Genomic DNA, 23262 nt, shown 5'->3' with positions numbered 1-23262 from the left:
CTAAGCAACCATAACGATATTCTATGCCATTTAGAAGTAATTTTTAGGATCTTAAAGTACATCCCTGACCTACTTTTTCTCCTGTCACCATTACAGGCTTGTGCCTCTTCATAGCTGCTATGGTTTATACACTATAGCTCGGGCTAGCATTTGATGTGTTCTGGTGCCCTTAAAGTGAGCTAAGATGTGTATTAACTTACATTCTGACTTTTAAAGATTTGTTTATTTATATGAGTACACTGTAGCCGTCTTCATACATACCAGAAGAGGGCAACAGATCTCATTACAGATGGTTGTGAGCCACCATGTGGTTGCTAGGAATTGAACTCAGGACCTCTGGAAGAGCAGTCAGTGCTCTTAACCTCTGAGCCATCTCTCCAGCTCAGATTCTGATAATTTTTATAATCAAGTAACTTTTTTCAACTACAGAATACTTACATTATTTACTGTGTAGCACGGCCAGGCTGATCTCAAATTCATCATCTACCTACCTTAGCTTGCTTGTTCTGGGATCACAGGCTTGCATCATTCACACCTAGTTGATCAAGATATATATATATATGTATATAATCTTTATTAACTTGAGTATATATTTTTTAAAAAAGTAATTTGCTTAAGATTTCCATACCAGTAGATGTCGGCTGGTGCCTCTGATACCGTCTCAAAGCTTTATAGATGATAATAATTCATTTTAATTCACTTATTATTTCACACATATTTAATTTTAACCTCATTTGTCTAAATGGTCTGTTTGTCCCACTATCCTTTCTTACCCCTGCCCGTTATTTTGAGTGTTATTTTTACCCCTTACAAATTCTTTTTACCCCATAAAATTATTTTGTTACATTTAATTTATTGTGTGTGCAGGGGTCAGCATATGTGTGAAGATCAGAGGACAACTTGTGGGATGAGAAGGCCAGTGAATCTCTTAATTTGAGGCCAACCTGGTCTACAGAGAGTTCCAGGACAGCTGGGGCTACACAGAGAAACTGTCTCAAAGAACAAAACAACAACAACAAAAAACCCCAAAAACCAATAATTCAAATATATGAGCCTATGGGAGCCATTCTTATTCGAACCACCACCACAACATATTTGCTTAATTTAGTGAATTTCTAGACCAGGTTTACAGGTCTTTATAAGTATATTATTTAGACTTGTTTGAGCTCTCATCCTGTAATCCAGGAGTACAACCTAGGTTCATTGTAGTCCTCCTGCCTCACCTTCCAGGGTACCAGGACTATAGAAATGAGTCACCATGCCCGCCTTTGTTTATACTTAAGCCTACAGTACACATAGAAATGAAATGAGAAATAATGTCCTTCTAAGAACCGGCTTAGAAATTCTAATCTGGTAAATTCAGAACAGTAAGATATTTTCTTAGTGTAGTAGCAAGGCTGATTCATACCATTTACACATAGTCAAGAAAACAAATGTAGACCACAGGAAATAAGGCAAGTTAATTCTCCCTGTGCTACCCCACATGTTTCACAATTCATATCACCTGTAAACCCATTAAACCTTTGTAAGATACATGTATAATCAAAAATGGGAGGGGTTGGGGATTTAGCTCAGTGATAGCAAGCGCAAGGCCCTGGGTTCGGTCCTCAGCTCTGAAAAAAAAAGAAAAAAGAAAAAAAAAAATGGGATCACTGTTGTTAGTGAACCAGCAGCTCGATGAGCCCTAGTCAGATTCAGTATTCACCAGTTTTGCTCTAGAGCCACAGAGAACAGCATTGAATGTATGTGTTGATCCATGTTATGACATGAGGGTTTTGGGGCTTTCTTTTTTTCCCCCAAATAGTATATCATGTAGACCGGCCTCAAACTCACTAAGTTCACCTTGACCTTCTGATCCTCCTAAGGCTATCTCCTCAGTGGTGGGACTGCAGGTGTCCACCATGCCTGATTTTATGTACTGGTGGGGATCAAATCTGGGGTTGTGTACATGCCTAGGCAGTTATTCTCCCCAACCTTAGTTACTACGACGAAGAGGATGTTTGTTTTTGATAGTATCTCCTGGGGTTCATGATTTCCTATTTTGAGCCTTATGCTCTCTCCTAGCAGCCAGTGTCTTGCTGAGTGTCATCAGCTATACTTGGGCTCATGATAATCTCTGCTTAACATGCCTGGGTGCAAGTATCATTGCTGACTGAAAGTGATTAACATAAACATGACTATCCTTAGTGTCATAACCACCTTGATTCTGTGAGGGTGATGGCTAGTGCAAGAGGTAGGCAGTGGATTATGGTAAAAATTAAAATGGTAGACTTGTGGCAAATGTTCTTTGATTATCTTTTACCATGAGTTCTAGTAGAAATAATATTTTAGCATCCAGGGCTTCTTAAGTAAATTACTATTTCTTAGAGATACTTAGAATGATATGTATATTTTTAACCAAAAAAGTAAAGCAGAAGGGGTTGTTGGTAGGTTCCCTACCTTGCATTAGCTTCCACATACTTTTATCTATTATGGCGTCTGTGAGGTATATGGTGCACTTTTAAGGTTGTGAATACAGGTGAGACCTTTAGTCTCACCATTTGGGAGGTAGATCTCCAAGTTTGAGGACAGCCTGGTCTATATAGTGAATTTCAGGACAGCCAGATATACATAGAAGGATTCTGTCTCAAAAGTATAGAAATAAATGAAATAAATAAAGTAAAATAAAATAGAAGACAGTAGGAATTTATGTTTTCTTGTGAGTTTAGCTTTGTTCAAATATAAGCTTTTTTTTTTTTTTTTTTAAAGCCAGAGACTCACTATATTTACTGGCCTAGAGCTTGCTATGTAGACCAGGCTGGCCTCGAATTCCTAGACATCTGTAAAAGTAGCCCTCTCTGCTAGGAGATAGCTTAGTGGGCAAGAATACTTCATGTACAAGTTTAATGACCTGAGTTAAAATCCCTAGCACAGGTCAGGTATGGCTTTTATCCCTGGGATTGTGGGGAAGCAAAACCAGGAGGGTTGCTGAGACCTGCTGGCCACCAGCCTAGATCCAGGTATAATTAGGGACTTGTCTTTTTTTTTTTTTTTTGGTTTTTTTTTTTTGGGCTGGGGACCGAACCCCGGGCCTTTTTTTTCCTAGGTAAGGGCTCTCCCCCTGAGCTAAATTCCCAACCCCGGGACTTGTCTTAAGGGAATAAGGCTGAAGTGACATTACAGAACACCTGACATTCTCTGTCAGCCTCTGCATGCATCCTCACATACATGTATGCTGGAGTGTATCACACACACCTCACATGTATACACAACGTAGCCTTCTGCAGTTTTTCTACCCAGTTTAAACTGTTAAATCTGTGTTTACAGCTCATATTTCATATTGTTTTACTTGAAATAAATTGTGGCTTTTTCCCCCTTAAATTGCTAGCCATGCAAAAAGCGGAGAAAAGATGATGACAGCTCTTCCTGCGAAACAATTACCAAATATTTATCACCAATAGGGAAGACTGGAGAAAAGGTTTTCTCTCCATCGAAACCCAGTAATATTCTACATTATTTTAGAAAGACCTCACCCACAACCGAGAAGCTACAATCTACAAAGGAGTGCAAGTTAAAGCCATCTCCCCCATTGCTTGTTGGCAACAACAAAGACTGTAAGATACCATTGGAAGTGTTCTCAAATAGAGAATCTAAGAAGAAAAGAAAGAGAGTTAGTTTATCCCATCAACTGAATGATGTCAAAATTGAGAATGAGTCTCCAGTTGAAATTAGTAATGATGATAGTAAGGAGGACTGTGGTTTAAGTGATTTTGTGGAAAACAGTACTTCTGTTTTCCTTTACAAGAAACATGTGGAAGCTCTTGCAGAAAGTATTCAAGAAGACAGCAGAAACCAGTCAAATACTATGACCTCCAAAAAAAACTCTAAGAAAGTAAATTCTAAACAAGGCACCACAAAAAATGATGGAAAGACATTGAGGAAAAGGAAGCATAGCCAGGGGACAGACCAGCCTGAAAGTGTACTCGTAGCAGATGAAATAAGTCTGCCAGGGGAAGGTGGCAAAGACAGCAGGCTGACTAAAGCTTCCCTAACTGATGAAAACAGGACTGCACATCATGTAGACTCCAGGGCTCATGCGACTAAAATAGCTGATTTAAACGAGAGCACAATTACTGTTTCCTATGAGGAATTTTTAAAAAGTCACAAGACAGCTAAAGTGGAAGAGATACCTGACCTGGCAGTGCCAGCCTGCGTTCCTTCGGGGCCTGGCGAAGCTATCAAAAGTGGTTCTGAAGGTGAACCAGAAAGCTGTGAACCGTCTCCACACCTACACCTTAAGACAGTTACTGTTCTTGCACAAGTTCATCCCACTCCCCCTAGAAAGAAAAGGAAAATACCCCCAATCTTCTTGAAACAGAAACAGCTTGAGCTGGAGAATAGTTTCTCTGATCCAGAGAATGAGCAGACAGTTCAGAAAAGGAAATCTAATGTTGTGGTCCAGGAGGGCCAATTGGAACTGGCTGTGCTGGAAGCTTGGAGCTCTGAGGCTTCAGTACCAAAGTGCAGCATGGAAGAAAGACAGCAGTTCATGAGAGCATTCAGGCAGCCACCATCGGAAACGCTCAGAAATGGACTCAAGAAACCTTTGGAGAAGCAGAAAGATCCAAGTGAAAAATCTGTCAATGAAGGAGATAGCAATTCTGAAAAAATCATAGAAAATCCTAATATTCAAAGAGTTTCAAATCAAGACTGTTCACAGGCACACGCTGATAGAGGAGGTTTTCCTAAGGAGAAAAGTAAAAGGCCCAATAAAAAGGGTAAGAAAACTTGGACCACTGCAGCTGGAAACAGAGAAGAAAACATGCAAAAGGAAAAAGCAGCCTTTTCCTTAAAAGATAATCAAGATCAAAATATCCTACGGAGGAGTGTAAGACAGAAATCAGAAGTTTTCAAAAGCAGTGCATTACTCAACAGTGAAAATCTTGTTTGTGAGGATACGGCACGTGACTCTGTAAAATCGTCTCTGTGTGACAGAAATAAATCAAGAAGAGGCAGCACACCAACCAGGGATGTGGTCACACACGGCAAAGCTGAGCCTGGAAGCGGGCTGGTGAATGTCTCCACACCCAAACCAACCAGGAGATCTCTGAGAGGTAGCAGTACACCTACCACGGTCACCCTGGGAGGTACTGAGTCTGAGGATGCCCAGGACACTGATCCAGTGAAGGCTTCCACTCCAAAAGCAGCCAGAATATCAGAAAAGCCCAGCCTGTATACAGCAGAATTAATAATAATATCCTCTGATTCCGAGAGCCCCATTAGGTAAAATTTTGTTTTCTCAAGTTGGAGCATTTACATGTATTATTAATTGGGAAGGAAAATTCTTCAAGCACTGCAGAGTTCATTTATTTTCTAGAATACAATTTATTTATAAATAATTTTTTATGTGTATACAACTCTGAGGATTGGCTCTCATAGGTTAGGCAAATGGTCTATCACTGAACCACATCCATATTCTCTTTTCATTTTGAGGCAAAGTTCATAGGTTACTGAGAGTGGTTCTGATTTTCCACCAGACCTTAAACATATTATCCCTCTCTGTACTCTTCCCAAGTAGCTGGGATGACAGACCTGAGCTACCAAACCTGGCTTTTGTTTTGAGATAGGGTTGTACTCTGTAGCCCAGGCTGGCCTAGAACTCACTGTGTAGCATAGAATGTTTTCAAACTTAGAGCAATCGTTCTGCTCCAGCTTCCTGAGTGCTGGGATATCTTGTGTGAGTCATTGCACACAACTTTATTGTCTATTCAGACATGTTCTTGCTATATACAAAATTAGTCTAGGACTCAAATCCTCTTCCAAGTGCTGGGATTCCTGGTGTGTATCACCACAATATAGCTAATTTAAAGTCCATTTCAGAGATTTGCAGATAGATTTCAGTTGAATTCTAAACTCTTTTTTTTTTTTTTTCTTTTCTTTTCTATTTTTCGGAGCTGGGGACCGAACCCAGGGCCTTGCGCTTGCTAGGCAAGCACTCTACCACTGAGCTAAATCCCCAGCCCCGAATTCTAAACTCTTATTTGTCATAATTGATAATCCTTGGAGAAATAGTCCTCAGGTATGAATTCATCAAATATGACATTAAAAATAAATCATAACATTTTTTATTACTGTTTTGAAGCAGGGTGTCTCTGTGTACCTTTGGCTGTCCTGGAACTCTCTGTCCAACTCAAATTGATCCCATGCCTTTGCGGTCAGGGTGCTGGAATTAAAGACAAGCACCAGCACAGCCAGCTGAGTGTTATTCCTTAGGTAAACTGACCAGTAGATGAGGAGTTCTGGCGTACTGGCCTTGCCTAATGTTACAGTGATTGGGGACAAGTTTTAATATTCTTCAAGGTGTATTATTCTCTTTTTATTTCTGTTTTTGCTATGCTGAATGGGGCTAATACTAGGCAGGCTCATTTTCTTCTCTTTGCTTTTCTCTCTCCTTTCTCTGTCCCTTTCATTCTCCTTTCTTTCCTCCATCCCTCTTTGTTTTTTTGAGACAGGGTCTCTCTTGGATGGTCTGGAACTTGCTATAGAGCTAAGGCTGGCCTTGAATTCATTAGTGACCTTTTGTCTGGTTCCCAAATGCTTGAATTGTGAGTGTGTGTCACCACACCTGGTAAGGCTATTGTTTTTGCTTGCTAACAAGCAAGATTTTATTGAAAAGTAAGCTCTCTACAGCAGAGAGGGCTCCTGAAAATGTGTTGATTAGGTTTACTATTTTTTTTTTTTTTTTTTAAAGACTCTATTTATTTATTATATAAAGTGTTCTGCATATATATAGCCTGGGTATCTGAACATGTCTGGTGGGCATCAGATCTCATAAGAGACTTGGAATATATGGTTGTGAGGTCACCATGTGGTTGCTGGAACTGAACTCAGGACCTCTGGAATCAGTAGCTTCTTGGCACAGGAGCAGAGACAATGCCAGGTTTACTAGTTTTTTTTTTCTTTTTTAGCCTTTCGATTTTTTTTTTTTTTGGGCCAGAGTCCCCTAGCGACAGAGGGACTGGAACAGTCTGTTTCTGCAGGGCCAATTGACTCCTTAATGGGCAGGGAGAACAGGTAGATCTTGACTTGATCTTCATGTCCTTAACCAGGCGGCCCAGTGCGGGATCCCTCCTTGTCTTCTACCTGCCTCGACCACCACTGGCCAAATCCCAACCCTGGTTTACTCATAGTTTTAAATGAAATAATAAATGGTAAACCTGTCAGAAGAGGGGATCTCATTATATATGGTGTGAGTCACCATGGGAACTGAACTCAGGACCTCTGGAAGAGCCGACAGCCAGGTAGTAGAATGAACCAGGGCCTTGGCTCTACCACTGATGTTTACTAGTTTTAAATGAAATAATAAATGGTAAACCTTGGGGCTGCAATGTAACTTGGCAGTAGTAGAATGGTTGCTTAGTATGTACAGAACCCTGTGCTCCATCCCTAGTACTAGAAATAATAAAATTTAGCTTACTGTTGAATCAAAATGAAGGAAATTGTTTTTGCAGTTTGTTTAAATTGCAATAACAACTGGTTTATTTTTATATTTAAGATTCTTGTACATTATTATGAAAATGTTTATAAATGTCATTTTTTTCCAGAATGAAATTCACTAGAATTAGCACTCCAAAAAAATCCAAGAAAAGTTCTAAGAAATCTGAAAGAACTAAGGAAGAGCTCACTTCTCAGAAGAACAAGGTAATAAGAGTGCTGGAGTCCTGAAGGCGATACTGTTCTCTTAAAGGATTGGCAGTAGTTACTGGAAGTCTTGTCATAGAAGATTCCCATGTGTCCTAAGTCCATTAATTGGGACCTATGCCATTTATTCCCTGTTCCTCTTAGAAGAGCTGCCAGTGTTCTTAACTACCGAGCCTTCTCTCCAGCCCCTTCCTATACGTTCTTTATCCTTTATGAGACAGGGTCTCACTATGCAGACAGATGAGACTGGCTTCAAACTCACAAAGATCTACTTGCCTCTGGCTCCTGAGAACTGGGGTTATAGGTGTGTGCTACCACACGCAGCCCCCAGCTTTATTCTTAACTCTTTCTTTCTTGTCCTTTCTATAAAGGCAATATACATGTACTATATATTTATGTTATATAAATGAGAGCCTTATACTTTACCTAAATTTGTTGGCTAAAATAAAAGACTAGACTGCCATCAAGGTGGTAGGAAAACAATAACCAATTCTAGTGTAAATTATAGATCTTCTTTTGAGTTTTTTGTTTTGTTAATCTGTGTATTATGTGTTTGCATGTATGTATAGTACTCACGTGCATTCATAGCAGTATGCAACAACACACTGAGGTATTGGTCTTTGCCTTCTATTTTATTTCTTGTAAGATATTTCATTTGCACTGCATGGTCTAGGCTAGCCAGCTTGTGAATCATTCCATATCACTGTAAGAACACTGGGATTACAGTTTGCTATCTAGCAGCTATCACGCCTGGCTTCACATAAGTTCTTGGATGGACTATCTCCTTTTTGTTGTTGCTTTTTTTTTTTTTTTTTTTTTTTTTTTTTTTTTTTTTTTTTTTTTTTTTTTGTGACAGGGTCACACTATGTAGACCAGGCTATCTTCAAACTCACAGATATCCACCTGCCTCTGCCTCCCAGTGCTGGGATTAATGGCATGGGCCACTGTGCCCAGCTGGTTCTGGGGCTTTGTTTTATTCATTCATTTATAGGTATTGATTGATTGTTTTTTCGAGACAGGGTTTCTCTGTGTAGCCTTAGATGTCCTGGAACTCACTCTGTAGATCAGGTTGTCTTTGAACTCATAGAGATTGCCTCTGCCTCTGCCTTTCTGCCTTTCTTCCTCTCTGTTGCCTCTGCCTCTCTGCTTCTGCCTCAAGTTGGGACTAACAGTGTAGCCACCATGGCCTAGCCAGTTCTGGGGTTTTAAACTTAGATTCTCCCACAGAACCATCCTGGGCATTTTATAAACATTCAGATACACTTATAGGGACAATTAGGCAAAGTAATTATCACTGAATCTGCATTTGGGCTCCCTGGTAAGATCTGAATGATTTTTTCTTGGTTGACTATTAATGTGATATAAATAATACTTTTCTATTATATATTTCTATTTTCTTCTGTTATTAAATATGAAATTCTTGCTGTGATCTCAATTAATATTCCAAATTTTTGTCTAGGCAAACAATACTTCAAAAAAGATATCAAAAGCAAAACAACTGATTGAGAAAGCAAAAGCATTCCAGGTCAGTGGATCCAAGGCTGAAGAAACCGTGGTGCCCTTGAGGAGGTCCTCTCGGCACCAGACTCGTCTTGAAAGAGAGAAATCACCAGAAACAGATGTAAGTATTCAGATGTCTACCGATCCAGTTGCTAGTTTTTCTTGTTAAAAGGAGTGGGAAAAGGAAACCTTTAGAAAGGCATAAGGTCACATGTGACAGCCTGTGGATGTGGACGTGGTGGACATTCTGCTTCAAGAGCGTTTGGCTTTCAGGATATAGTGAGTCTCGGGTCCTTCAAGGTATCTTGTAAACTGAAGCTAGTCTCACTCGTCAGGCAGTTCTTTACCATAGGCACACGGAATCATTTCTTCCCAGATGGCTCACTTCCCACTTTATTATCAGACTTTGAAATTAACATTCCAACTATTGTCCTCTACTTAACTTTTACTATCCTGTTAAAAGCTACAACCTCTGGTTTTATTGGGATTTTCTCATGGTAGACAGTTACCTAGGAAGTGTACAATTCAAAACCTAAAGGCATGGTCCCCACCTCAAAAAAAGAACAAAAAAAAAAAAAAAAAAAAAAAGTTTTCCCAACCTCTTATTTAAAATTAGTTTTATTGAGATATAATTCACATGCTATACAGTTGACTATGTAAGTGTACAATTCAAAACCTAAGGCATTGTGCTGCATATCTAGATCTTACTTAGCACTAGGAAGGTAAAGGGATTAGAAATTCAAGTGATGGGCTGGAGCGATGGCTCAGTGGTTAAGAGCACTGACTGCTCTTCCAAAGGTCCTGAGTTCAAATCCCAGCAACCTCATGGTATCTCACAGCCATCTGTGATCAGATGACCTATTCTGGTGTGTCTGAAGACAGCTACAGTGTATAATAAATAAATAAACAAGTATTTAAAAAAAAAATTCAAGTGATTCTCAGGCTATGTGATAGGTTCATACACAGCATGGTCTACATGATACCTTGTCTTTAAAAAATATGCAGTTCAGTGTCTTTGAATATATTCAGAGTTGTACGTCTATAGCGAATTTTAGAAAAGTCTCTCATTTTTGAAAAATTGTCTTGTAGCCCAGGGTCCCTCAGATTCCCCATCCTTTCGCCTCAGCTGGGATTGTGAGTTTGTGCCACACGCCAGTTTGGAACATTACTGTCATCTTCACAGAGGACACCTTTCTTCTTGCTGTCACTTCCACATCCTCCCATCTCACTGTGAGGATTGCTTATCTGTGTTCTATTTCTACAGATTTGCCTGTTCTGGACAGTTCATAAAATGTTGTGTGATGTAATGTGGAAGATGATTACCACACAGCTACAAGCCCACCCTTCCCAGAGATCCGTTACCCTTTTCAGTGGGTCCATGCTTTACTCAACATCTACTTTTTAGGAGCCACTTCAGACATCCGGACAGCCGAGGCAGCATTGACAGTGCTTGCCTTCAAACATCCTTTTCTTGCTCAATAATGGCATCGTAGAATGAGAACAGTAATGCTGGCAATTTGGGTACACAAGAGAAAAGTAGGAGAAAAGGTGAAGATTCTTCAGTTAATAAGGAAAGAAGCTGGGCATGGCGATCCATGCCTTTAATCTAAGCACCTTAGACAGAAGCAGGCAGATGTCTTTGAGTTTGAGGCCAGCCTGGTCTACAGAACAAATTCCAGGATAGCCAGGGCTATACACTGAGACCATTTGTCTCACAGAAAGAAAGTAAAGAAGAGAGAGAGAGAGACAAAGCAAGCAGGCTATATGCTGAAATTACAAACATCTGTAGTAAGAATCTTTTGTGAAATTATGAAGAAAAAGGAAATTCCTTCATTTTCATTGTTAAACCTCTATAAAAGTTGTAGCCACAGTGTGTGTTATTAGGTACATGTACATGTGAAAACAGCTTAGCTCAGAACTATCTTAGGCTTAGGCATTCACTGGGGTAATTAGGATTTACTAAGAGTAATAGAAAATACCATTTTAAAGTGTTTTTGTTTTTTTCTCATATTTTTGTTTTAGGACTCTGTAATATTAATAGATTCAAATCCAACTTCTATAAGACAACCAGAGAAAAATCAGAAGAAACTTCAGAATTTGAATGATGTACTAGGAAAAAAACTTAACAAGTCTTCTAAAAACGTTCCTGGTAATTGGATTTTATACTGTTTTATGAATAGTAGAATGTTAGGGGGCAATCGATTCTGGTGTCTTCTCCCATAAATCATAAATTTTAGGTATTTGTTTTTTTGTTTTTTTGTTTTGAGGTAGGCCTGCACTGTGTATTCCTGGCCTGGAACTGGCTACAGAGATCTGCCTGTCTTTGCCTATGGAGTGCTGGAGTTAAAGGCATGTACCATCATGCCTAGCTTTGGTTTGGTTTGGTTTTGATTTTTTTTTTTTTTTTTTTTGAGACACTGGCTGTCCTGGAACTCACTCTGTAGACCAGGCTGGCCTCAAACTCAGACACCTGCCTACTTCTGTCTTCTGAGCACCACGACCACCCTGCTCTCTGCTTTATTTTGTGGGTCAGGATCTCCTATCACTACAGGGTGGCTACTTAACTATACAACACCTCATTTTCCTGTTCTATCTTCGAGTGTTGGGATTATAGGTGTGTGCCACCTTGCCTGCCTAATTATTTCCATTTTGATAAGTGAAATTTTGATCAAGTTTTTCAAAGAAAAACTTGCTTATTTTTTGGTTTTTTTTTGGGGGGGGGGACATATTTTAAATTATTGTACTTCTGTGTGTATATCCTTAGCAGCTTCCAAATTTAGTCTTTCAGATTTTTCTGTGCTCAATAAAACATCTGTTTATTAATTGGTTGGTTTGTGTTCCCATGCGTGTGGATCTTTACCTTCCACCTGGTAGCTTACGAACTTCAGGAATAAAACCCAGGTTGTCTGTCAGGCTTTGCCCACGAAGGCATCACTACAGTCCCGGAGTTTTGTTGTTGTTGTTTTTTAACTATTTATTTATTGAAACAGGGTCTCACTGTAGAACTCTAGTTCTCTTGGAACTCACTATGTGGGCCTGCAAGTGCTGGGATTAAAGATGTGCACCACCTTGCCTAGTTTTATGTGTATTTTTACCATGTGTGCTTGCTTACTTAATGTGTTCGCCAAAGAGGCCAGAAGAGGAATTCTTTCCCTGGAGCTGCAATTGCAGAATCTTGTGAGCTTACAATGTGGGCGTTGGAAGCGCTCTATGCATTCTTAACTGCTGAGCCCTCTCTCTAGCCCCTGTTTTGTTTGTTTATTTTTAACATTAAAATATTTTAAATCTTTGGGTATTTCCCTAGACATTCTGAGCAAAATTTTGAGATATACATTATAGGATTCTGTAGTTAAAAATGAAAGTTTCCCAGGTGATTTGGATATTATGAAGTTGATGAAACATTGTTATATAGCATTTCTATAATTAAGTTAAATTTCTAAAAATTTTAAAAGATAATTTTGAAAACAACTGAAGATAAGTTGAAATGTTAAACACTTAATACTAATCCAAGTATTGATTTTTTTTTTCCTAAGGAAAAATGAAAATTGCTCCTTTATTTCTTGCCAAAAAGACAAAAAGAACAGCCATTTCTGCCTTTGATTTGGATGAAAGCAGGTCAGTCCAATACAAATATTTAAACTTTGAATATTTTATGGAACACAAGTATTTATCTGTTTAATTAGATGTCAATGGCCATTTGAATTCCTGTTTTCACATATGTGTGGTGTGTGTATATATGCCTCTGTGGTGTCTGTATTTATGTGTATTGGTGTACTTATGTGCAGGTGCTCATGTGTATATAGATGGAGGCCAGAGGCAGGTGGCAGGGTCTTCCTGCATTGCCCTTCTGTGGGTAATGTAGGTGCTGGCATCCCAATTCCAGTCTCTGCACTTGCAGGGCAGGTGCTTTACTCTCTTGAATCATCTGCCCAGCCTCTTGAGGACATTTAAAAATACTATTAATAGTGCTTGTACTGTAAGAACAACAATGCCAACCAACCAGGGCTCTCAGGGACTAAACCACTAGCCAAAGAGTACACATGGACAGACTCATGGCTCCAGCTGCATATGTAGCAGTGAATAGCCTTGTTGGGCACCAGTGGGAGGATAAGCCCTTGGTCCTGCCAAGGCTGGACCCCCCCAGTATAGGGGAATGTCAGGGTGGGAAGGGGGAGTGGTTAGGGAGGGGACCACCTCTGTAGAAGGAGGGGGAGGGGATAGGGGACTTATGGATGGGAAACTGGGAAAGGGAATAACATTTGAAATGTAAATTAAAAATATCCAATAAAAGAAAAAATAATAATGCTTGTTCTGCTGTTGAAGGCTTTCAATTTCTATTAAGACTTTTTGGCTGTTTCACGTAAAATAACAGAATAATTAGAAAAGAAAAAACAACCTGCCCTAAAGCATCAAATTTTGTTCATTATCCTCATTCGATAAATATTTTGGTGACCAGGTACTGTTTTTGGCACTAGGACTCCTAAGGAAAACACAGTGCCTATCGCACCATGAGTCTTGTAGGCTCCAGAAGGAATACAGTCTATAAGTAACATTACCTGGTTTAACAAATAAAAATTGACATTGTACTGAGGAAGGGCACAAAATTTTATTAATTTATATTTAAAGAGATTTTTGTCTGATCAGTTCACTGACAAAATGATACCTGAACTCTCAAGGAAAAGCAGCAGCTCATGGGGGTGGGGGGTGTTCTAGCAGAGGGAAGATCTGAACAGACGAGCGAGGCTGTAAGGAATGTGCTAAAGCACCAGTGACAGAACGAATGCTGGTGTGACCTGAGCACCAGAGCTGGAGAGGGATGAGAGAAAGGCATGCGTATGCACGTAAAGAGATTGGACTGCCAAGGTTTAACATGCCTACTGGTGAGTGTCGTGTGTGTGCGTGTGTGGACTGTGTGTGTGTGTGTGTCTGTGTGGTTTCTGTGTGTGTGTGTGTGTCTGTGTGTGTGTGTGTGTCTGTGTGTGTGTGCTGTCTGTGTGCCTACTGTGTGTGTGTGTGTCTGTGTGTGTGTGTCTGTGTGTGTGTGTGTGTGTGTGTGTGCTGTGTAAAAGTGCCTGTGTGTGTGTGTGTGTCTGTGTGTGTGGGTGTGTCTGTGTGTGTGTGTGTTCCGTGTGTGTGTGTAGGATTGGAAATTGAACTGAGAGCCTTAGTAAGCACTCTGGCATTCAACCACATCCCAGCCCTTTACTTATTTATTTGAGACAGGGTCTTGCTAACTTTTATCTTCAGCCTCCTAAGTACATGCCTGTGCCACCATAGCTGATGGAATCTTTTCATAATTAACTGGGTTTAGGGACAGGCCTGGGCACATTTTTTTACTCTAGAAAGGTATAGGCAGGTATATATATATATATTTTTTTTTCCCTTATTAACGCCACCAACCTTCATAACAGATTATTATTAGAATATCTATTCTTACTCCTATTTAAAAGTTTAAATATTGTCTTTTGTCACTATTCTGTTACTGTAAAGAGACACCGTGACCAGAGTAACTCTTAGGAAGCATTTAACCGGAGGCTTGCTTCCAGTTTTAGAAGTTTAGTTCATTCTCAACATGGTGGGAGCATGGTAGCATGCTGGCGGTGCTGGAGCGGTGACCTGTAGGCAGAGAGAGACTTTGAGCTTGGCATGGGCTTTTGAAACCTCAAAGCCCACCCCAGCAACAAACTTCTTTAGTAAGGCTGTACCTCCTAATCCTTTCAAATAGTTCCACTCTCTGGTAACTAAGCCTTCAAATATAGGAGCCTTGTGCGGACCATTCTTATTCAGACAACATGCATATCTTAATTTTTCAGTTGTCTGTACCTGCGTGTCTGTATGTACAACAACCACATAGATGCTTGATAAGGTTGAACAAAGCCTCAGATCCCCAGTAACTGGACTTACAGGTACTTCTAGGCGTACAGTAGATAAATTGAGGGAGCATTTGCCTATACATATCCAAAGCTATTTGTAGGTGTGCAATATATATAAGATAATATATGCTAAATGCATATTTATACCTTGTAGTACCTCTTCCCCTAAACTTCAGCTACAACTTCCCCCGGACATCTTTACCTTTATATCTTCCCCTAGTAGTAGTAGTGAAAGAAAAGCACACCTCCTATTTTCTCAATCTTTTGGGTTTGGTTGGTCTCTGTAGCCCTGGCTGTTTGGGAACCTGGCTGCCTCCCAAGTGCTGGTTGGAGCCACCACTGCCCACCCAGGTTCAATTTTGATTCATTTGTTTATTTGTTTGTTTGTTTGTTTGAGACAGAGTTTCTGGCTTCAAACTCTGTCTCCCAAGTGCTGAGGTTAAAGGCACACACCACCACTTCCTGGTTGTGACTTTGATTCTTTTTTTCTTTTTTAGACTATCTATTATTATTATTATTATTATTATTATTATTATTATTATTATTATTATTATTATTATTATTATTATTATTACGGTGGTGGTGGTTTTTCCAGAAAGGGTTTCTCAATATAGCCCTGGCTGTCCTGGAACTCACTCTGGTGCCTAGCCTCTAACTCAGAGATCTGCCTGCCTCTGCCTCTTGGGATTAAAGGCTTGTGCCACCTCTGCTCAGTAAGACAGTTTGTTTGTTTAATGTATACATGCTTGCCATTATTTAATTTATGAACATGAGTAGATAAAGCAAAAAAGAATTTTACCAGCTGATTTATTGGGTATGCTTAATTTTGAAAAGTTTTTTAGATTTCACTTTTATTGTGTGTCTGTCTGTCTGTGCATGTATATGCCTATCTTGGCATATATCAAAGGAAAATTGTGACTTGGTCCTTTCCTCTATGAGGTAATGAGCTCAGGTTATCAGGCTTGTGTGCCTTTACCACTGAACCTTCTCACTGTCTGAAGATAACAGTTTAAAGTGTCATGTCTAGATAGGTCATCCCTACTTGTCTTTGCATTTACTTACTTACTGTGGTAAGGGTGTGTGTAGGCAGAGATGGTGTCCCCTATCCATGTGTCAACCCGGGGTTTGAACTCGGATCAGTAGCCTTGGTGCCTTTACTTGCTGAGCCCCTTTACTAGTACTAAATAATTTATGTTTTCATTTAATTTTACCTTATTTTAAGATATGATAATATGTTATCACTATAGCTCTGTTGCCCCGGAACTTACTTATTAGACCAGGCTGGCCTCAGGATCACAGAGATTCACCTGCCTTTGCCTCCTGAATGCTGGGATTAAAGGCATGCGCCACTATACCTGGTTCTTTGTATTATTTTTATTATGTTAATTAATTCACTTATTTACATGTGCATATGTGCCATGGCATGCATATGGAGATTAGAAAACAGTTTGTGAGAATTGATTCTCTCCTCCATGCTGTAGATCCTGGGAATTAAACTCAGGTTGTTAATTTATTCCTTCAGTTGCTTATCACTTTTGCTTTTACTTTTCAAATAATTTTCTTCAAAGTCAAGATTCATCCAGACAAACTCAGGATTGTGATGTACAATTTAAAGCAAAGCGTGATTTTCTAATGAGTGGTTTGCCAGATTTACTGAAACGACAGATTGCAAAGAAAGCTGCTGCATTAGATGTGTACAATGCAGTGAGTACCAGTTTCCAGAGGGTTGTTCATGTACAACAGAAGGATGACGGTATGTTTGTTTATTTTATGTGTATGCGTGTGCATGTGCGTTCATTTAGACAGGGTCTCCGTATAGCTTGGATAGCCTGGAACTCACTATATAGACCGGGTTAACCTTAACTGTATTTATTTTTGAGCCACGGTCTCTTATGCTGTGGCCCAGTCTAACCTAGGATACATATCCTAGGCCTGAAACTTAGCGGCACTTCTACATTACCTTCCCAAGTGTTGTGATGTAGGCAGGGCCTCCATGGCTAAGTACTTCTGCTTACCCTATGAGAACTAACCTGATACTATGTGTTATTTAAAAAAAGTAAGGACCTTGGGATGTCCCTAGCTGGTAGATTCTGCATGCATATGGGAGCTGTGGGTTTGATCCTCTGCACAAAAGGAGGGAGAAGGGAGGCTAAGCTTTAAGGGCAGTGGCAGACGCCTGCTCTCCAAACACCTGGAGAGAGACTAAGGCCCTTCTCAGCTAGATATGAGACTCTAGTTTTTAAAAAAGAAAAGGTTGGAGAAATGGCTGAGTGATTAAAAGCACTTACTGCTCTTGCAGAGGACCTGGGTTCAAGTCCCAGCATACACATGGAGACTCAAAACCATCTGTAACTCCAGCTCTAGGAGATCAGAAGATCTATGTTTCTTGCATTCAGGAAGGAAAAACCTCTGTCCTTGATAAGTAGAGCACAAATGTGGTGCATATATGTGCACCCAGGTGCACACACAAAAGTATAATAATACCAACACTTACTAGGTATAAACAGGAGGATCTCTGTGAATTCAAAGCCAGCATGGTCTACACAGCAAGTTCCAGGTATTATGAGACTCTGCCTTAAAGAAGAAAGGAAGGAAGAAAGGAAGAAAAAAGGCTTTAAAAAGAAAAAATAATTTGTTGTTGTTTTAGTTTCTCAAGACAGGGTTTCTCTGTGCATCCCTGGCTGTCCTGGAACTTGATATGTATATTAGGCTGGCCTGGAACTCAGAGAGATCCACCTGCCTCTGCCTTCTGAGTGCTGCCTCCAATAAGTAAAGATTTTAGAAGGAAGAAATAGGGTGGGATTTCTGGTTTTATAGCATTCTGATATGATTTTGATGATTACAAGTATATTTTATCCTTTTCTTAGTAATTCCTGAACTCAAGTTTACTGATGTTGTTCCTACACAGAGCAAACAAAGAAGGCAAAGGGGTTCTTCTTTTACCCCCATGTCATCTTCCATCCCTGATGGAGGGGACCTTGAATAAGTATTATTTTAATGTCTCAATTTGAGTTTGTTGGGAGGCTAGGTTTGAGGATCTGTAGTTCTTGGCCAGTCTGAGGGATATAGCAAGTTTAGTCTCAGCCTGGGCTCCATAGTGAGGCTCTGTCTAAAAACAAACAACATAACAACAAAACAAATCAAAACCTTAGACTCAAAATCAGAGTGCTGAACAGATCCTGATTTTTTTCTCCATATATCAAAGTTGATTTTAAAAGATTCAAAAAATAAATGAGCTTGTGAGTATTTGCTCATTTTTATAAATTAAAGAGAGATGAAGTAATTTATATCAGTTATTTTTGGTAGGGTTCTTACTATGAAGCCTAGACAAGCCTTGTGGTCTCAGTCCTTTCTCACCTCTTAAATGTTGTGTTGTATGAGTGAGCCATGACATGGGCGAGCTGTGATTTTGCTCACTGCATTCACTTGGACGTTTGGTATTTTTGTTTTAACCATATAGCTGCTTTGGTTTGTTTGCTAGTGCTGGAAATTGAACTCAGGGGCTCTTACATACTCAGATTTGTCAGGCCTTCTAATGCTTGTGTGTTTGATATTTAATAAGCAGACTCACTGTATAACTTAGTATACTCTATTTCTCTTTAGAATATTGGTTATGGCATTTGAAGCCACCTTCTTGTCCTCTGTTAACTGAATTTAAGGAATTAAATACTAAAGTAACAGATCTCTCAAAATGTGTTGTTGCTTTTGGTGAATTTTCAACCTTGAATCCAAATCCAAGAAGTAATCCTGCTGTTGTGGTAAGTACCAGATAAGCCATCCATCACTCCACAATTGAAACTTCCCCTGTGTTCATAGGAAACCACTGACTATTGACTGTTTAGGTTAGGGGTCCTCCTAGTCTCTAATTTTACAAACGTGTCTAATTGAAATACATATTCAGAAGAGAGAGGGGGGGAGGGAGGAAGGAAGGAAACAAAAGAAAATTGAAAATTGAAAGATATATATTTTTTTAAGTTTTATGTGTATACATGTATGGTCCTGAATGCATGTTTGTGTGTGTGTGTGCATCTGCCCACAGAGACCAGAAGAGGGTGTGAGATGCTTTGGAACTGAGTCCCAGGTGGTTGTGAGCCCCCCAGTGTGGTCATGCTTGTCCCCCAATGGATGGTACAAGCTTGTTGTGCATTTTGTTTTTCGTTGCAGTTGATGAGGACAAGGAAGGAGTTTACCAAAGAAGTAAGAAATCTTTTGCTGGAGGAAATAAAGTGGTCAAATCCAGAATTTTCTTTGGGAAAATATTTTCCCTTGCTTCTTAAAAAACGAATTGAGCACCAGGTACTTTGTGAGGGTCATGGTAAACAAGGTTAGTGACAACCATTGTCATTCATGTCTACCTTTGACTCTTAAATGTGGATAGCACAGACAGAACGTTGCTGCCGTTGGCAAGGGACATTGTTTGGGAGTACAATGCAGTGGTTGGTCCTGCCAGCTTCCATGGATCCCAATCCAGACAGATCTAATTCTGTTAAAATGCTAATTATTCATTAATAAAGCGTTAAAGGATGTTATTGCAACTCATGTATATAGAAGGCAATCTACATAGTAAACTCTCCAGCTTACGTAATATTTGATTCCTAACTTTTCAGGTTTATGTTGTACGACTATAGGATATTTGAAAGAGATAGAAAGTTTATTGGGTATTGAAGATTGTTTTTGTTGATTAATAAGCATATCCATTTCTCTAATCTGCAAAACAGCAAGTCCACAACTACAGCCTGATGTCAGTCAAAAAGAAACCAAAAGGAAACAAGTGGAAACAGGAAGTCAGAAGTCAAAAAGAAAAAGACCAAATGAATATTCAGTGAGCCCAGAAAAGATAAAGGGGAAGTCAAAAGAACTTGACAAAAGAATCAGCTCTTCTTGTATAAATCTAGATCCTTCCAAAGGTATATTCCTGACTGTCTCGGAAGAACCGAGCTGATCAGAGTACATGTAAAGTCAAGACAGACGCAGCAGACGGTGATGTTCTGACAGTAGATGATGACAACACTGCTTTCCTGCAGATTGGATTTTTCCCTCTTATCCTAGAACTCTTAATTTTTCTTTTTAAATCTTTCTACCTTCCTTCCCTGCCTCCCTTCATTTTGAGATAGTCTTATGTAGCCCAGGCTGATCTCAAACAAAGATAACCTTTGAGCTTCCCACCTTCCCGTACCGAGTACCAGGACTGTAAGCACGCGTTACTGTGCCATGTTTATGCTGGAGACTGAACCCAGACCTTTGTGTATGCTAGGCAGATATTTTGCCTACTAAGCCACATTGTGAACTCCCAACCTTTCATTCTCTCTTGCCCCTCTCCTCCCCCTTTTCAACAACACTCTTTTTATGTTGCTTAGGATGGCCTTGAACTTGGTTTTCTGTCTCAGCTTCTCAAATAGCTTTGTTGGCTCAGAGAGAACCATATTAACATGTTGGTGTTAAATTTATAGTTTTATCCTGTACTTACATAAATACACCTGCTATTTTGGTTTTAGACACAAGGTCCTGCTGTGTATCCCTGCCTGTCCTTGGACTCATGAGTATTAGAATTGTTGGCCTTCACTACACTTTCCTTCTACATAGGCTCTGTCTTTTAAGCTGATAATCAGCCCGAGCTGGTGGTGCAGGCCTCCCAGGAAGCTGTTAAGAGGATCACAAGTTTAAGGTCTACCTGCAGTGATATAGCATGCCTTTAGTCCTATCAGTCCAGAGGCAGAGGCAGGTGGATCTCTGACTTTGAGATCAGCCTGGTTTACAGAGCCAGTTCCAGGACAGCCAGGGCTACACAGAGAAACCTTCAAAAAAAGGCTACCTGGTATATAGAGTTGAGTTCAAGACCTATTGCCAGGGCTGTAGCTTACTGTAGAGCACTAGCTCTAGGTTCAGTGTCCAGCACTAGAGGGAAAAAAAAGCCTGGAATCATATTTATGTTGTTTTTCTGTATATTTTGCCTTTCTGTATATTACTATTTAGTATATATACACAAACACACCTTGTCTAAAGTATTCTATTGAGTTGATTTTTTTTGTGTGTGTGATTTTTGGTTTGTTGTTTTTTTTTTTTGGGGGGAGCTGAGGACCGAACCCAGGGCCTTGCGCTTGCTAGGCAAGCGTTCTACCACTGAGCTAAATCCCCAACCCTTTACTTACATTTCAAATAGTATTCCCTTTCCTGGTTTCTTGTCCATAAGCCCACATCCCCACCCCTTCCCCGGTTTGTTGTTTCTTGAGACAGGGTTCTAGTACTGGCTGTTCTAGAATTCACTCTGTAGGCAAAGCTAATCTCAAATTCAGATATCTGCCTGCTTCTGCCTCCTGGGTGCACCAGACCATGCCTTGTTGAGTAGATTTAATTCATCTATTTTATATAAGGTTTATAGAATGTTTTGATATTTGATATGGCATGTCACCTACCATTTTCTTAAAACAATTTTTTGCATATTTTATGTGTATGGGGGTGTGAGTGGTGCTGGTAAAGGCCAGATGAGGACATTGGATCTGCTGGCATTGGAGTTACAGATGGTTGTGAGCCACCATGTGTATGCTGAGAACACACTTGGGTCCTCTGGAAAAGCAGCCAGTGCTCTTAACTGCATGGGAGCCATTTCTCCAGCCCCATTGCCTACCATGAGGGATACTTTCATGAGGTTTTGATTTAGTTTGGCTGGCATGTTAGAATTGGCGCCTTGGCAGGTAGATGGGTAGAGATGTATCCTTTGTCTCTGTACCCAGACTGACATCTCAGATCAGAGCCTTGTCCTTCAGCTCATTTGTTTCATGGGTCCTGTGAGCAAACCTAGGAACCAACACTAGTTTGTTTTTTTTTTTTCCACATGGAGAGGTTTAATGAGAGAAGAAGAGTAGAAGAGGGGAGGAACAAAGGCTGGCCATGAGCATGTGGAGGGAAGGGGGAGGGATGGGGCGAGAAGGGACAGGGAAGAGGGCACCAGAGCAGAGAAAAGGCAAGAGCCCAACACTAGTTATTAAGGGTTGAATGGACATAGATTACTCTTTTTTTGAAGATTTATGTATCTTATGTATATGTGCACACTGCTGCTGTCTTCAGACACTCCAGAAGAGGACGACATCAGATCCCATTATAGATGGTTGTGAGCCACCATGTGGTTGCTGGGAATTGAACTCAGGACCTCTGGAAGAGCAGTCAGTGCTCTTAACCACTGAGCCATCTCTCCAGCCCCTATTACTCTGTATTTATAATAGTTTTTCATTTTTTTTCTAATTTATTTGTTTGTTTGTTTATTTATTTATTTTTTTGGTTCTTTTTTTCGGAGCTGGGGACCGAACCCAGGGCCTTGCGCTTCCTAGGCAAGCGCTCTACCACTGAGCTAAATCCCCAACCCCCTTGTTTGTTTATTTTTAAAGACAGGCTCTCACTGTGTAGCATGGGCTGACCTAGAATTCATTATGTGGACCAGACTAGCCTCATATACAGAGATCTACATGCCTCTGCCTCCCAAGTGCTGAGATTACTTTTTGTTTAAAAGTAATTGAGTTTGGTGTGGTAAATTTTAAATGAAAAGTTTTAAAAACATTTTTGCATTTTATAAATGAAAATCTTTCTACTAGTATCTTTTATTGCATCTATAATAATATAGATGTCTAGGAATGTTTGTTTATGTCAAGGAGTGGGTAACATCTTAATATGTTTATTTATTTTTTTCTTTAGAGTCTGGAACTGAAGACATGCTTTGGACAGAAAAGTACCAGCCTCAGAATTCGAATGAACTTGTAGGCAATGAGTTAGCTATCAAAAAGTTACACAGGTCAGTAGAATTTTTTTTCCCCCCAGAGCTGAGGACTGAACACAGGGCCTCACGCTTGCTAGGCAAGCGTTCTACCACTGAGCTAAATCCCCAACCCCCTAAAATTTGTAAGTAATTAAGAAATAGTTTATGAATTTAGTTTTGCTATTTAGACTAAAATTTAGAAACTACAAAGTAGTATTAGATGGAAAGCATTTTTGAAAAATAATTTCAAGTAAAAACTTTATCTTATTTTGGTTATTTATTTATTTATTTATTTATGTTTTTTCTTTTTTTTTTCTTTTTTTTGGAGCTGGGGACCGAACCCAGGGCCTTGCGCTCGCTAGGCAAGCGCTCTACCACTGAGCTAAATCCCCAACCCCTATTTAGGTTTTTCAGTACTGGGTTTCACTATGTAGCTCAGGGTGTCCTAGAACTCACTCTGTA

General features: G+C 39.8%; 1 protein-coding gene across 2 annotated transcripts in view; it reads left to right on the top strand.

Moving 5' to 3' along the window:
• Positions 1 to 23262, top strand: part of Atad5 (ATPase family AAA domain containing 5) — a 47524-nt gene that overhangs the window by 1009 nt on the left and 23253 nt on the right. Inside the window, exons 2-11 of one of the 2 annotated variants that reach the window (XM_032912602.1) lie at positions 3368 to 5262; positions 7584 to 7680; positions 9140 to 9301; positions 11203 to 11329; positions 12714 to 12795; positions 16622 to 16806; positions 18657 to 18811; positions 19218 to 19377; positions 19772 to 19960; positions 22740 to 22836. In XM_032912602.1, the coding sequence (XP_032768493.1) occupies positions 3368 to 5262; positions 7584 to 7680; positions 9140 to 9301; positions 11203 to 11329; positions 12714 to 12795; positions 16622 to 16806; positions 18657 to 18811; positions 19218 to 19377; positions 19772 to 19960; positions 22740 to 22836 (3149 nt within the window). The remainder of the gene's footprint in view (positions 1 to 3367; positions 5263 to 7583; positions 7681 to 9139; positions 9302 to 11202; positions 11330 to 12713; positions 12796 to 16621; positions 16807 to 18656; positions 18812 to 19217; positions 19378 to 19771; positions 19961 to 22739; positions 22837 to 23262) is intronic. The other variant, XM_032912603.1, reaches the window with a different exon arrangement.

This window comes from Rattus rattus, chromosome 9 (assembly GCF_011064425.1).
Source record: "Rattus rattus isolate New Zealand chromosome 9, Rrattus_CSIRO_v1, whole genome shotgun sequence".
Taxonomy (NCBI): Eukaryota; Metazoa; Chordata; class Mammalia; order Rodentia; family Muridae; genus Rattus; species Rattus rattus.
Note: the sequence above shows the minus strand (reverse complement) of the source record. Positions and strands in the feature narration are given on the sequence as shown.